At 47.0% G+C, this 17,670-nt stretch overlaps 1 protein-coding gene across 1 annotated transcript in view; it reads right to left on the bottom strand.

The window, feature by feature from the left end:
• Window positions 1-17,670, bottom strand: part of LOC148509571 (uncharacterized) — a 151,074-nt gene that overhangs the window by 22,740 nt on the left and 110,664 nt on the right. The window contains exons 9-10 of the mRNA XM_088442971.1: window positions 17,202-17,303; window positions 7,798-7,881 (exon numbers count right to left, since the gene is read on the bottom strand). Of these exons, the coding sequence (XP_088299097.1) occupies window positions 7,798-7,881; window positions 17,202-17,303 (186 nt within the window). The remainder of the gene's footprint in view (window positions 1-7,797; window positions 7,882-17,201; window positions 17,304-17,670) is intronic.

Raw genomic sequence — 17,670 nt, 5'->3', positions numbered from 1 at the left:
AGCACAGGCACACAGTACAGACACACAGCACAGGCACACAGCACAGGCACACAGTGCTCACAGCACAGACACACAGCACAGACACACAGTACAGACACACAGCACAGACACACAGTACAGACACACAGCACAGGGACACAGCACAGGCACACAGTACAGGCACACAGCACAGGCACACAGCACAGACACACAGTACAGACACACAGCACAGGGACACAGCACAGGCACACAGTGCTCACAGCACAGACACACAGTACAGACACACAGTACAGACACACAGCACAGACACACAGTACAGACACACAGCACAGGCACACAGCACAGACACACAGCATAGACACACAGTACAGACACACAGCACAGACACACAGTACAGACACACAGTACAGACACACAGCACAGGCACACAGCACAGACACACAGCATAGACACACAGTACAGACACACAGCACAGGGACACAGCACAGGCACACAGTGCTCACAGCACAGACACACAGTACAGACACACAGTACAGGCACACAGCACAGGCACACAGTGCTCACAGCACAGACACACAGTACAGACACACAGTACAGACACACAGCACAGACACACAGTACAGACACTCAGCACAGGCACACAGCACAGACACACAGCATAGACACACAGTACAGACACACAGTACAGACACACAGCACAGGCACACAGCACAGACACACAGCATAGACACACAGCACAGACACACAGTACAGACACACAGCACAGACACACAGTACAGACACACAGCACAGACACACAGTACAGACACACAGTGCTCACAGCACAGACACACAGCACAGGCACACAGCACAGACACACAGCACAGACATACAGTACAGACACACAGTACAGACACACAGCACAGGCACACGGTGCTTACAGCACAGACACACAGCACAGACACACAGACTCACAGCACAGACACACAGTCCAGACACACGGTGCTTACACCACAGACACACAGCACAGACACACAGACACACAGCACAGACACACAGCACAGACACACAGTGCTTACAGTACAGACACACAGCACAGACACACAGCACAGACACACAGTACAGACACACAGTGCTTACAGTACAGACACACAGCACAGACACACGGTGCTTACACCACAGACACACAGTACAGACACACGGTGCTTACAGCACAGACACACAGTGCTTACACCACAGACACACAGTACAGACACACGGTGCTCACAGCACAGACACACAGCACAGACACACAGTACAGACACACAGCACAGACACACAGCACAGACACACGGTGCTTACACCACAGACACACAGCACAGACACACGGTGCTTACAATACAGACACACAGCACAGACACACAGCACAGACACACGGTGCTTACACCACAGACACACAACACAGACACACAGCACAGACACACGGTGCTTACAGTACAGACACACAGTACAGACACACGGTGCTTACACCACAGACACACAGTACAGACACACAGCACAGACACACGGTGCTTACACCACAGACACACAGCACAGACACACAGCACAGACACACAGTACAGACACACAGTGCTTACACCACAGACACACGCAGGGGTTAAAGTGGGCAGGAACAGGGTGGAAGTGAGGCCCTGATTCAGAGTCAGACGCTCTGACAGAGCGCTCGCTCTGAATCAGGGCTGGCCTTTTTTTTTTTTGAACGGCCTCCTGGCCGCTCGTATAGCTGTGGTCACCCACAGCTATAGTGAGCGGCCAGGAAGATGGTCGCGATGGTCAAGACCATCGCGACCATCGGGCTTGCGACAAGACCCTTGTGGTAGGGTCTCGTTGCCGCAAGCCCCAGAGTGCTTTCGGCTCTAACAGAGCCAAAAGCTCTCCCACTGACATCACTTGTGATGTCATTGGGGCCGGCCCCAGACGGTAGGCGTTCCCATGGGGACACCTCCGTCTGGGCAGCCATGCCCCCGCCCGCCCACCAAAGGGGGCGTGCTGTCACTCAACACTGACAGCACGCCCCCTTTGGTACAAGACCCGGAGCGACGGCTTGCCCGCCGCTATCCGGGTCTCGCGCATGCGCATGTGCACTGGGCCACCAACGACCCGCTTGCGAGTGCATAGCGCTCGCGAGCGGGTCTGAATCAGGCCCTGAGTTCCGTCACCTCTAATGGTAGCTGGAACTAGTTCCACCTCCAGCAAGTCCCTGCACAGAAGTCCCACAGACAGAGAGCCAGTCACTGTCTGCCTAGGGAGGCTCAATTTCTTCAGAGGTCTCTCATTTCAGAGAAACCAGCATATAGGTAAGGAAAGAATCAAGTGAAGGCAATACATAGAGGTTGCAAAAAACATTAGGCACCCAAGTGACATAGACTAGTTTGTGGGGACCCCATAAAAAAAACTCAGATGCACGGCAGAAAAATAACACTGATGATATAGAACTTTTTATTTTCTTTTTTTTTTTTCTTAATAGGTGATCTAACATTGTAGTCTCAGCTGATAGCAGGAGTGCTAAAAAAAAAAAAGCATCTAAAATGTATTTCACACTGTCATAGCCCAAAAAGCTTCTGGGGCCAAAGGTGGCCCCCAGGCCCCCTGCCATTCACTTTACCGTTTCCTATACACAATAGTGTGTGTGTAAAGAACAGTTTTCACACTTGTTTTGGCCTGTCAGACTATCCGTGGCAGGAGAGGGTGTGTGTGTGGGGGGGTATAAGTTCCACCACCTCTCAGGACCACTTTAAGCCCTGAAAATGTGGTACTTACACCACAGACAGTGGCGGTTCTAGGGGTTGGCTAACAGGGCAGTCGCCCGGGGCGCCGGCCCCTAGAGGGCGCCACTGAGTCCCCAGAAGGTAAAAAAAAAAAATAATCCCATAAGTAACCCCCCCCCCAGTGTCGGACCCCCCCGCGTTGCCGAGTGCCCGCTGATATTTGCAGCGGCAGCCAAAGCTCACTCCAGAGCTCCGGCTCCAGAAGAGAGTACTATAGGAGGGACGTCATGACGTCTCTCCCATAGATCCATGGTGGAGCCGTGGTCGGACTGGACGGCAGCAGACGCAGGAGCGGGGCCTAAGGTAAGTATTGTGTTTGTACTTTTACTTTTCAGAAGGGAGGCATGGGGGCATTACTACTGGGGGCATGTCTATAAGGGGGCATTACTACTGGGGGCATGTCTATAAGGGGCATTACTACAGGGGGCATGTCTATAAGGGGGCATTACTACTGGGGGCATGTCTATAAGGGGGCATTACTACTGGGGGCATGTCTATAAGGGGGCATTACTACTGGGGGCATGTCTATAAGGGGGCATGTCTATAGGGGGCATTACTACTGGGGGCATGTCTATAAGGAGGCATTACTACTGGGGGCATGTCTATAAGGGGGCATTACTACTGGGGGCATGTCTATAAGGGGCATTACTACTGGGGGCATGTCTATAAGGGGGCATTACTACTGGGGGCATGTCTATAAGGGGGCATTACTACTGGGGGCATGTCTATAAGGGGGCATTACTACTGGGAGCATGTCTATAAGGGGGCATTACTACTGGGGGCATGTCTATAAGGGGCATTACTACTGGGGGCATGTCTATAAGGGGGCATTACTACTGGGGGCATGTCTATAAGGGGGCATTACTACTGGGGGCATGTCTATAAGGGGCATTACTACTGGGGGCATGTCTATAAGGGGGCATTACTACTGGGGGCATGTCTATAAGGGGGCATTACTGCTGGGGGCATGACTATAAGGGGGCATTATTGCTGGGGGCATGTCTATAAGGGGCATGTCTATAAGGGGGCATTACTACTGGGGGCATGTCTATAAGGGGGCATTACTACTGGGGGCATGTCTATAAGGGGCATTACTACTGGGGGCATGTCTATAAGGGGGCATTACTACTGGGGGCATGTCTATAAGGGGGCATTACTACTGGGGGCATGTCTACAAGGGGCATGTCTATAAGGGGGCATTACTACTGGGGGCATGTCTATAGGGGGCATTACTACTGGGGGCATTACTACTGAGGGCATGTCTATAAGGGGCATTACTACTGGGGGCATGTCTATAAGGGGTATTACTACTGGGGGCATGTCTAAAGAGGGGCATTACTACTGGGAGCATGTCTATAAGGGTTCATTTCTACTGGGGGCATGTCTATAAGGGGGCATTACCACTGGGGGCACTACTATAGGGGGCACTAATGGGGGCATTACAACTTTGGGCACTACTATAGGGGGCATTCCTACTGTGGGCACTACTATAGGAGGCATTATTACTGGGGCACTACTAATGTGGGCACTACTATAGGGGGCACTACTACTGTGGGCATTGTATTAGGGGCACTACTACTCAGTACTATGGGCCTTGTGTATAAGGGACACTAATTTGGGCATTGTGTAAACGGGGCATCACTGTGTGTCATAACTTGAATAAGGGACTAATGTGTAGCGTAATTTGTATTGGGGATACTGTATTATAAAGGGAATTACTGTGTGTGGCACAATGTAATATACAGGGCATTACTGCGTATGGCATAATGTGTTATACAGGGCATTACTGCATGTGGCATAGTGTGTTATACAGGGCATTACTGCGTGTGGCATAATGTGTTATACAGGGCATTACTGCATGTGGTATAATGTGTTATACAGGGCATTACTGCATGTGGTATAATGTGCTATACAGGGCATTACTGCGTGTGACATATGGTATAATGTGTTATACAGGGCATTACTGCGTGTGACATAATGTGTTATACAGGGCATTACTGCGTGTGGCATAATGTGTTATACAGGACATTACTGCATGTGGCATAATGTGTTATACAGGACATTACTGCGTGTGGCATAATGTGTTATACAGGACATTACTGCATGTGGCATAATGTGTTATACAGGACATTACTGCGTGTGGCATAATGTGTTATACAGGGCATTACTGCATGTGGCATAATGTGTTATAAAGGGCATTACTGCATGTGGTATAATGTGTTATACAGGACATTACTGCGTGTGGCATAATGTGTTATACAGGGCATTACTGCATGTGGCATAATGTGTTAAAAAAGCCATTACTGCGTGTGGCATAATGTGTTATAAAGGCCATTACTGCATGTGGCATAATGTGTTATACAGGGCATTACTGCGTGTGGCATAATGTGTTATACAGGGCATTACTGTGTGTGGCATAATGTGTTATAAAGGCCATTACTGAGTGTGGTATAATGTGTTATATAGGGCATTACTGTGTGTGGCATAATGTGTTATATAGGGCATTACTGCATGTGGCATAATGTGTTATACAGGGCATTACTGCGTGTGGCATAATGTGTTTATAAATGGCATTACTGCATGTGGCATAATATGTTATACAGGGCATTACTACGTGTGACATAATATGTTATACAGGGCATTACTGCGTGTGGCATAATGTATTATACAGGGCATTACTGCGTGTGGCATAATGTGTTATACAGGACATTACTGCGTGTGGCATAATGTGTTATACAGGGCATTACTGCATGTGCTATAATGTGTTATACAGGGCATTACTGCATGTGGCATAATGTGTTATACAGGGCATTACTGCGTGTGGCATAATGTGTTATACAGGGCATTACTGCGTGTGGCATAATGTGTTATACAGGGCATTGCTGCGTGTGGCATATTGTGTTTATAAAGGGCATTACTGCATGTGGCATAATATGTTATACAGGGCATTACTGCGTGTGGCATAATGTGTTATACAGGGCATTACTGCGTGTGGTATAATGTGTTATACAGGGCACTACTGCATGTGGTATAATGTGTTATACAGGGCATTACTGCGTGTGGCATAATGTGTTATACAGGGCATTACTGCGTGTGGCATAATGTGTTATACAGGGCATTACTGCGTGTGACATAATATGTTATACAGGGCATTACTGCGTGTGGCATAATGTGTTATACAGGACATTACTGCGTGTGGCATAATGTGTTATACAGGACATTACTGCGTGTGGCATAATGTGTTATACAGGGCATTACTGCATGTGCTATAATGTGTTATACAGGGCATTACTGCGTGTGGCATAATGTGTTATACAGGGCATTACTGCGTGTGGCATAATGTGTTATACAGGGCATTACTGCGTGTGCTATAATGTGTTATACACGGCATTACTGCGTGTGGCATAATGTGTTATACAGGGCATTACTGCGTGTGGCATAATGTATTATACAGGGCATTACTGCGTGTGGCATAATGTGTTATACAGGGCATTACTGCGTGTGGCATAATATGTTATACAGGGCATTACTGCGTGTGGCATAATGTGTTATACAGGGCATTACTGCGTATGGCATAATGTGTTATACAGGGCATTACTGCGTGTGGTATAATGTGTTATACAGGGCATTACTGCGTGTGGTATAATGTGTTATACAGGGCATTACTGCGTGTGGCATAATGTGTTATACAGGGCATTACTGCGTGTGGCATAATGTGTTATACAGGGCATTACTGCGTGTGACATAATATGTTATACAGGGCATTACTGCGTGTGGCATAATGTATTATACAGGACATTACTGCGTGTGGCATAATGTGTTATACAGGGCATTACTGCGTGTGCTATAATGTGTTAAACAGGGCATTACTGTATGTGGCATAATGTGTTATACAGGGCATTACTGCGTGTGGCATAATGTGTTATACAGGGCATTACTGCATGTGCTATAATGTGTTATACAGGGCATTACTGCGTGTGGCATAATGTGTTATACAGGGCATTACTGCGTGTGGCATAATGTGTTATACAGGGCATTACTGCGTGTGGCATAATGTGTTATACAGGGCATTACTGCGTGTGGCATAATGTATTATACAGGACATTACTGCGTGTGGCATAATGTGTTATACAGGACATTACTGCGTGTGGCATAATGTGTTATACAGGGCATTACTGCATGTGCTATAATGTGTTATACAGGGCATTACTGCATGTGGCATAATGTGTTATACAGGGCATTACTGCATGTGGCATAATGTGTTATACAGGGCATTACTGCATGTGCTATAATGTGTTATACAGGGCATTACTGCGTGTGGCATAATGTGTTATACAGGGCATTACTGCGTGTGGCATAATGTGTTATACAGGGCATTACTGCGTGTGGCATAATGTATTTATAAAGGGCATTGCTGTGTAAGGCACATTACTGCACATGGCATTTATTCGCCACAAGGGCAGAGCTTGGGGGAAGCTCCATAAGTGCTGTGCACGCCCCACAGTGTGATGAATTAGGGGTGTTCCGCAAGGACACGCCCCCTTTCCGGAAGCACGTGTGCTTTCAGCGCGCGTAGAGGAATGTCATCTAGAAAAAGTTTTGTTTTTTTTTTTGGGGGGGGGGGGCGCAACTGTGAACTTTCGCCCTGAGCTCCACAATGTCTAGAACCAGCCCTGACCACAGATACGCGGTACTTACACCACAGACACACAGTACAGACACACGGTACTTACACCACAGATACGCGGTACTTACACCACAGACACGTGGTACTTACACCACAGACACATGGTACTTACACCACAGACATGCGGTACTTACACCACAGACACGTGGTACTTACACCACAGACACGTGGTACTTACACCACAGACACACAGTACAGACACACGGTACTTACACCACAGAAACGTGGTACTTACACCACAGACACGTGGTACTTACACCACAGACATGTGGTACTTACACCACAGACAAGCTGTACATACAGCACAGATACGCGGTACTTACACCACAGACACGCGGTACTTACAGTATAGGAATATTAATCCGACTATGAACATGGAGACCAAAAATGATAAAATAATGCCCAGTATGGGATGAGTGAATCCATGACCTGGAAAACAAACAAATAATCAGTTACTGTCTGTATAACTATATATATATACACACACACATGTCAGTCGTCATTACAGAGGTATAGTCAGGGCTATTTTACAGCATGAACAAGCAGGATCTCAGGGCCTGATTCAGAGCCGCTCGTAAGGGACCGTTCTTTCGCTCCGAGCGATGTTTGCACATCTGCGCATGCGTATGGGTTTTAGTTAGGGATGTGCAGGCTCGGATAGGTTCGAGTTTGCACGTTGAGTTCGGATTTTTCCCTCCAAAAAAACGGAACTCAGAAAGAGGCTAAACGTCATCTTACATGGACGAACATCATCATTTCTGGACAAAAGTCCAGGAATGATGATGTTCGTCCATGTAAGATGACGTTTAGCCTCTTTCTGAGTTCCGTTTTTTTGGAGGGAAAAATCCGAACTCAACGTGCAAACTCGAACCTATCCGAGCCTGCACATCCCTAGTTTTAGTACGCATGCGCGAACCAGTCATTGCGGTCGAAAATCGTGTGTTCACAAAATAGTAAATGCCTGCTAATTTGAGTGACAGAATGAGGCGTTTGTGGGTGGTAACAGGGGAAGGTGCTTGGAAACGGGGAGTGGAGATCCGAACGCAGGCGTGCTTAAAGGTCAAAACGGGCATTTTAAGGGTGTGCATAATTAACAAAGCAGCGTCATCGACCACGTCACTTGGTTGTCTTTTAGCCTGAACTGCTCACAGTGATAGCGGTAGGAAAATGCTACCACAAGAATTGCGAGCAGTTCAGACGCCTTTCGATGTACTCCATTAATCTAATAAATAGCGGAGATGACGTATGATGCGAGCGGCCAAGGGGCGTCTTTACAAAATAGCGAGCGCATGTTTCGGACGCTCGCTCAGACATAGAGGCGTCAACAGACCGCAAAGAGCGAGCACTCAATTTAAATAGCCAGCCCCTTTTTCATAACGAGCGTCCGCAAATAGCGTCCGGCTCTGAATGAGGTCCTCAGTTCCTGAACCTCTAATTAACTGTAACGTAATGTCCTGGGCCAAAATGTATTTTCCATAGCATAACATTTATTTTAAAAGCCCGTTTCAGTTCCTTCTTTATGTACTATGTGTGCAGGGCCTCAGGCGGGTCTATTGTTTGGGCTGGTTTGCCGTCATTTTGTCGTCAGTTTTTAGTCCGTTTTAAAATCAACCATTAGTAAATCTGCAGATCCTATTCTGGTCTATGTTAACACATCGAATGTTGGACCAATGTTTTAAAGTGTTCTAATGTCAGGCATTTGGTTGGTTTTCTTTCGGATTTGCCCTTGGTAGATTGTTGGTTTGTAAAATCGATAGAAAATTAGCCAAAAACCCAAAACCCTTTAGCAAATATAACCCCAAGTGTGTGATTATTCATTGGGAGGGGTGTAGCAAAAGTTCTATACTATGGCCCTCATTCAGAGGCGCTCGCAAAATACGAGCGCTCGTTCTGAATGTGGGCGGCCGCTTGTATTTTGAAGTGCGGCCTCCTGGTCGCTACCTAAGCTGTGGGTTACCACCCACAGCTTTAGCGACCGACCAGGTTGATGGTCGCGATGGTCAAGACCATCTCGACAATCGGGGCTTGCGACAAGACCCTAAGGTTGGGTCTCGGCAGCCGGAAGCCCCAGGGAGCTTCCTGCTCTGATCAAGCAGGAAGCTCCCCACTGACAACCGCCACCCCCCCCGCCCCGCCTACAAAACAGGCCGAGCTTTCAATCACCATCGAAAGCCGCCCCTTTTGTAGTGAACTCTGGAGCGAGAGAGTTTCTCTCTCGCTCCGAGGCTTGCGCATGTGCAGTGCGGCCGCTGCGCGGGACCAAAACATCCACCCGGTTGCGAGCACGCAGCGCTTGCGAGCGGGTCTGAGTGAGGCCCTATGTGCCATCATTTTTGCCATGATATAAAGATATTCCTTTTTCACCAGCTCAGGGGTGTGCCCACAAAAAAACGCAAATAAATGTGAGTGGAATTGGATCGCAATGTAAATCGCAGTGCGAGTTCCCCGTGAGAAAGACTCGCAGGACCCTACTTGCCCCTAATTAGTTTGACCCCAGAGTGTAAACAGCACATTTTGCGGATTTTGAAGCAGACACTAACATTATATTTCACTGGATGTAACTGTGTGTTATATTTACTGTTATCATTGTGTGTAATATATATCATTGCCACTAGGTGAGTGTGGCTGGTAACTGTCACTAAGGGCTCTAGTTACTAAGCAGTGTTAGGAGACAGAGTGAAAAGTGATAAGGTGCCAGCCAATCAGCTCCCAACTGTCATTTCTCAAACACAGCCTGTGAGATGACAGGTGGGAGCTGATTGGCTGGTACCTTATCACTTTTCACTCTGTCTCCTAACACTGCTTAGTAACTAGGGGGCCCATTTATCAAAGATCATTTGAGGTAAATTCCCCAAAAACACCTGTTTTCGGGGGTTTACCTCAAATACTTAGTATCCCCCGAATGTATGAAGGAGGGACCGCAGCAGGTATCACCGATCCCTCCATTGCCGCAGGCAGCCGCCTCCCCCATAGGTTTCTATGGGGGATGCGATGCTGCCAAATGTATCAATTTCGGGAATGCTTCGCATTCCCGATATTGACCCCAGCAGCTAACGCCATCGGCAGATAGCATTAGCCGCTGTGTCCTATGGACACTTACCGCATTTGAGCCGGCGGAGGGATCTCCCAGATCCCTCCGCCGGCAATGGGAGCCGCTCATGTGCAGTCCGCGGGACTGCGCATGCGCAGCAGCCCGGAATGCGCTCCGGCCACATCGCAGGGACGGGCTCTTTTTGGAGCCCGTCTCCGTGCATGTGCCGGGTCATACATTCGGCCGGTATGATCGCATTTTGCAATGCGATCATGGGCGATACTGCATGCCCTGATCGCATTGCAAAATGCGATCCTTAATAAATGGGCCCCTAGACCCCTTTAAGTAACATCTCACTCACTCTCTGTTGCTACATTTTTATACAGATTGTGAGCCAGGACCGTGAGTATACCTAGTTCTCCTGGATATATGTGTATGATGTTTTATGGGTTTCTTTTCATTCTTATTTTTCTATTAATAAACCCCACTATTTATTTATATGTGGATTGAGCCATTAAAAGTAATTCTGTGTGTATGTACTTATTTATTTGGTCATTTTCATCAGAATTATAATAAATATTGAACTAAGGGCCTGATTCAGACCCACTCGCAAGCGGCTGTCCGCTCGCAAGTGGGTCGATGTTGTGCACTGCACATGCGCACGATGGCGGGAGCTCCGTCGTGCGCATGCGCCAGACGCGACGAGCGAAGGACTTTCCTTCGCTCGTTGTGTCTGATCAAAGGGGGCGTGCTGTCGATGTTGATTGACAGCACGCCCCCTTTGATGGGCGTGCCTCCCTGACGGGGGCGTTCCCAAGGGAACGCCTACTGTCAGAAGCCGGCCCACTGACATCACTAGTGATAGAGCCAAAATCACTCCGGGCCTTGCGGTTGAAAAACTCAACCGCAGGCTCCGGCTCGCAGTGGCGATGGTCGCAATGGTCAAGACCATCGCGGCCATCAAACTGCACGCTCGTATAGGCTGTGGGTGGTGACCCACAGCTATACGAGCGTCCAGGAGGACGCTCCATAATTATGGAGGGCGGCCCTCATTCAGAGCGTGCGCTCTGCTCAGAGCGTACGGCTCTGAATGAGGGCCTAAGTTTTTTTTCTTTGCTGTGACTATAACAAGGGATGTGCAGGCTCGGTTCTACTCGGTTCCGTTCGGTTCTTTTTACCGGATCTTATTGGGTTTCAGCTGTCACGAGTTTTGGATAGCCAATAAGATTCGGTAAAAAGAACCGAACGGAACCGAGTAGAACCGAGCCTGCACATCCCAGGCGCCAATTATATAATATTTAACTTATTAGATTTTTGGGGGGCTTGTAGTCTCCTATGGTGGTAAGGATTCCCCTATCTCTCAGTCCAGAGGTCTCCTGGTTCACCTATAATTTCATTTATTAATTATATTTTGAAATATTAAGACCCTATTATGAGGAATTGTTGTATTGCTGTTGCTGCATACATGAAATTATATCTCATCTGCTCCGGTCTGGGGTTCCCCTGCTAAATGCAGGGGTCATTCGTCCTAATAATGATATAATGAAGTCTACATTTTATACCTATGACAGGCACAGGCGCCGGAACTAGGGGGGATTATCCTCCCCATTATCTGAGAGATGCACCAGCTACATGTAGGGATGAGGACCTCATTCAGAGTCGGTCGTTGCGGCCGCACGGTCGATGTTCACTAAACTGCGCATGCGTAAAGTTCGCAATGCGCGTGCGCAAACTAGCGGCTATGATCAGAAGATTCTCTCTCCTTGAACACAGCCAGGTCGGTAGTTTGAGTGACAGAATGAGGCGTTTGTGGGTGGTAACAGGGAAAGGTGCTTGAAAACGGGGGTGTGGAGATCCGAACGCAGGCGTGCCTAATTATGCGAATGGCGTTTAATGGGAGTGCATAATTAACAAAGTAGTGTCATGGCACACGTGACATGGGTGGTTTGTACACTGACCTGATCGTAGAGCTTAAGAGAGGGTATGGTCAACCTTAAGCTCTACGACCAGTTCCGATGGTTCCCGATGCTCGCGATTAATCTTTATATCCCAGCAGATGACGTGTGTGGTGAACGAGAAGGGGGCGTTATTTAGTCTTACGACCGCTTCTTACCCTCGGTCGTTCAGCTAACGAACTCATCTTAGGACCGCAACTTGTGATTGCTTAATTTGCATATCCGGCCCCTTTCCCCTACGACCGTGCGGCCTTAACGACCGACTCTGAATGAGGTCCTGAGAATCATGGCACGCTGAGTGCCCGATTCAGACCCGGTCGCGAGCGCTATGCGCTCGCAACCGGGTCAATGTTTGCCCACTGGGCATGCGCACGATGGATCTGGCTCCATCGTGCGCATGCGCGAGACCCGGCAAGTGACGGATGCTCCGTCGCTCCGGGTCTCGCACCAAAGGAGGCGAACTGTCGATGGTGATTGACAGCTCGCCCCGTTTGGTAGGCGGGCAGGGGGGTGGCTGGCCAAACGGAGGCGTTCCCAAAGGAATGCCTGCCGTTTGGGGGCGGCACCACTGACATCACTAGTGAGAAGCTCTCTGGGGCTTGCGGCCACGAGACCCTACTGCAAGGGTCTCGTCGCAAGCACGATGGTCTTGACCATCGTGACCATCAACCTGGCCGAACAAAAAGAAAAAAAAAAACGCCCTGATTTAGAGCGAGCGCTCGTTCAGAGCGTCCATCTCTGAATCAGGCCCTGAGTGCACAAGTGCAGTACATTGCTGGTAAATGATAAATGATTAATGGTTAATGATAAAGGCCCTCATTCAGAGCCACTCGCTAGCGGCAGTACGCTCGTTCCGAGCGATGTTCGCACATCTGCACATGCGTACGGTTTTTAGTACGCATGCGCGAACCAGTCAGTGCGGCTGAAAATCGTTTGTACGCAATATAGCGAGTGCCTGCTATTTTGAGTGTCAGAATGAGGCGTATGTGGGTGGTAACAGGGGAAGGTGCTTGAAAACGGGGAGTGGAGATCAGAACGCAGGCGTGCTTAAAGGTCAAAACGGGCGTTTTATGGGTGTGCATAATTAATATAGCAGCGTCATTGACCATGGCACTTGCTTTTTTTTAACTCAGAACTGCTCGCAAAATAGCGGTTGAAAAAACCAACCACAAGAATAGCGAGCAGTTCATATCCTGTTCGATGTACTCGATTGATCTAATAAATAGCGGACATGACGTATGGTGCGAGCGGCCAGGGGGCGTTTTTTACAAATAAACGAGCGTATGTTTTGCTCGCTCGTTCAGACTTAGAGGTGTGAACAGACTGCAATGTGCGAACGGATCATTTGAATAGCCACCCCTTGTTTTTGAACGAACGAACGCAAATAGCGTCCGGCTCTGAATCAGGCCCAAAGTTTGCATATTTGTTTATTTTTGACCATATTTGCCGACTCATAATACTGTACATACTGCTGACACCTCTACTATTGTTTAGGAGTAAACAAAACCAACTTACAGTAAATGTACACCTATTATGATTAATTTAAAGCATTATTAGTTGTTGCATGAATTGCTAGATTGAAGGGATTGGGAGTCCCTATGTCTGTATTTGGGTGGAGTCTGACATTCAGACATTGTAGTTACTATGGGCTCTATTTACTACAATCCGCATATTGAATGCGGATTGTAGTGTGATATTACCGAGTGAATTCGCATTGCGAATTCAGGCAATATCACAGAGATTTACTATAAATCCCTTGCAGGGACAGAGCTTGCGATAAAGCTCTGTCCCTGCGGATCCCATCCGCACTCTAGTCGCGGTATTTTTGGAAAAAATACCGCGACTAAGAGCCCGCACATGTGCCGACCGACCACCGCTACTACCCCCCCACCGACGCTAAGCCCTGCCCCCCGGTGCTAAGCCCCGCCCCCCGCGATCGCGGACCCCCGCGACCCCCCCTCCCCCCCCCCCGCGACCCCCCCTCCCTTCATTACACTTACCTGCATCCTCCTGGCCTCCGGTGGTCTTCTCCGGGCTTCCCGATCAGGTGATCTCCCATACTGCACTGGGGCCCGATCACCTGATGACCGGGCCCCAGTGCACTGTGGGAGACCAGCTGACCGGAGAGGAGCCATCACCGGAGGCCCGATCACCGGTCCCTGGATTCAGGTAAGTAAAAAAAAAAAAGTTTAATTTTTTTTTTCTTTTTTTTACAGTAATCAGCTTGCGGTCTGTTTAGACCACATAGCTGATTACAGGTACCGGCTCCCGCCTCTGCTCTCCCCGTTAGAGCAGAGTGGGAGCCCGGTAACCGGGGGAGACCCTGGATAACGCCACCTCCAGGTGGCGTTATTATCACAGGGCTTCCCCCGGTATTTTTTTACAATTTATTTTTAGTAACTTGCACACAGATCACATTTCCCATTACAATTATGGGAAATGCGATCTGCTTTACTAAAAATAAGTGATACTGGGGGTTGGAGTAGAATTTTACTAATTCTACTCCAATTGCCCTGTAATAACTACAGGTGAAACTAAAATAATGTGAAAAGGGTGTGAAAACACAAAACACCCCTTTTCACTTTATTTTAGTAAAAATAATGTTAATAAATAGAGCCCAAAATGAGGTGTTTGATATGTGTATTTGTTTAGTCTTTGAATTGTTTCTTGTTTTATAACAACAGAGTATATGCAATGGTTTGTGTGTATAATACAGGGAATAGCAGGGTTCATATTACGGGTCCAAATATATATATATATATATATATATATATATATAATGTGCTTTTAGCAAATCTCCTAAGGGCCTGATTCAGACCCGCTCGCTAGGGTGCGTTCGCACGCTGCTGGCCGATTTTCGCTAACTGTGCATGCGTATAAGATGCAGTGCTGTCCGTGAACCAGTCACTACGATCGGGAAACGATTGCATGTTAAGCTTAGACGGCTTGCAAGAGTGAGTGACAGGACGAGACGTTTGTGGGTGGTGACGGGGCAGTTAGATGAAAACGTGGGGGTGTGAACGTAGGCGTGCCTGTGCGTTATGGTGCCGTTTCAGGGGCGTGCATAATTTACACGCAGCCTCATAGTACACGTCACCTGGCTGTGTTTCACACTGCAGCGATCGCAGTGGTTGCGGTAGGGTATGGTCAGCCAGAAGTGCTGCCTGCGGGTCCGATGGTACTCGATGTTACTGATTATTGCATACACTTCCTGGAGGTGATGTGTGTTACTAAGGGAGAGTGGGCGTCTTATGACTGGCTAGGGGCGTCTTACATATAACCCAAGATCGCACGCTAAGTCATAGTGGGCGTACTAATGTCTTACCGTGTAATCGCAGGTTTTGATTAAATTAGCAGCCGACAGCTGCGTGCTAACGCATCTAGCGAGCAGGTCTGAATCGAGCTCTAACTGCTAAGAGAATATTCTGGGGATATATTGGGTTTTGTCTGCAGCAGCACTAAAAAAAAAAGAGAGGGAATACCAACTACACATGCAATATATATATATATATATATATACATATACACTCACATATATATATATATACACTATTACTGCGCTTGAAAAACCTATTAGTTGTGTATGACTGATGTGAGTTATATCAACTCATTAAAATATCATGTACATATCTGCGGTCTGACATCCATCAAAATATCTAGAATTATATACAGAGACATAAAAAATATCAAATTGAAATGAACTAATGACCACAGATCAGTCACATGTATTTATGTTGTGCGGGTGGCTGTTACATACATCTCTATCAACTTGAAATGAAGTGACACAAAGTAGCAGCATGAATTGATTCAATTTGAAATTAGTTTCCACATATATCATACAAACAAGCAATGTAGTGCTCTATATAATGTAGTGCTCTATATAATGTAGTGCTCTATATAATGTAGTGCTCTATATGCTGTAGTGCTCTATATAATGTAGTGCTCTATATACTGTAGTGCTCTATATAATGTAGTGCTCTATATAATGTAGTGCTCTATATAATGTAGTGCTCTATATAATGTAGTGCTCTATATAATGTAGTGCTCTATATAATGTAGTGCTCTATATACTGTAGTGCTCTATATAATGTAGTGCTCTATATAATGTAGTGCTCTATATACTGTAGTGCTCTATATAATGTAGTGCTCTATATAATGTAGTGCTCTATATAATGTAGTGCTCTATATACTGTAGTGCTCTATATAATGTAGTGCTCTATATAATGTAGTGCTCTATATAATGTAGTGCTCTATATACTGTAGTGCTCTATATAATGTAGTGCTCTATATAATGTAGTGCTCTATATAATGTAGTGCTCTATATAATGTAGTGCTCTATATAATGTAGTGCTCTATATAATGTAGTGCTCTATATACTGTAGTGCTCTATATACTGTAGTGCTCTATATAATGTAGTGCTCTATATAATGTAGTGCTCTATATACTGTAGTGCTCTATATAATGTAGTGCTCTATATAGCTATCAGTTCCTGTTATATCAGGTTTTTGCAAGCACAGTAATAGTTTATATATATATATATTACTTGTGTTTATACCGTATATGTGCCAGTAGTTTACTCTTTATACCTGTACTCTGATTGCTAATATGCTGTATGTAACGCCACAGGGGTTATATAGGTCCTGTACCTATCTTTATAGGGTTTTAGTTGAGTGTTCGGCCTATTACAGTAGCTGAGCCATTCAGCTGTAGAATAACCAGGTGCTGAGCACTGCAAGGTCCATGTGCAGGTATTAATTACTTACATGTAGAGAAGGAGAAAGCGAGGGCTGTAAAGGCAATCTCTGGTATGACGGTAAAGCACAGATGACAGAGTATCCACCAATGATTACATTTGGCTCCATCACCTGGAAAACAGAGGACAAGACGTCTGTATTCCTATCACATCACAATCCTGTCCCTGCTGAGCCCATAATATAATGTAGGAATGATTCGGCCTCTGTCTGACACCTGAGATTTGCCAGAATATCTGTTTGGATCTTATCCTTCCGCAGGACCCAGGGTATCCATTGGTGCCAATAAAGCCTGATGAGGCCATAGAGCATCACCTGACTGCCGCTAACACTGCTGCTACTGTATCTGAGCATTAATCTGAAGATCTTCCGTCTTTGTTACCCAATTTAAAGTTGTCAGAACCAGCTGGTGGGCATTCCATAACGCACTGGTAAAAGATTTGATGAGGCCAGTTTTTGTACCATGCACTTTGGTCAAGAC

This window comes from Taudactylus pleione, unplaced genomic scaffold (assembly GCF_031769625.1).
Source record: "Taudactylus pleione unplaced genomic scaffold, aTauple2 ptg000319l, whole genome shotgun sequence".
Taxonomy (NCBI): domain Eukaryota; kingdom Metazoa; phylum Chordata; class Amphibia; order Anura; family Myobatrachidae; genus Taudactylus; species Taudactylus pleione.
This window is presented reverse-complemented; position numbering and strand designations above follow the sequence as displayed.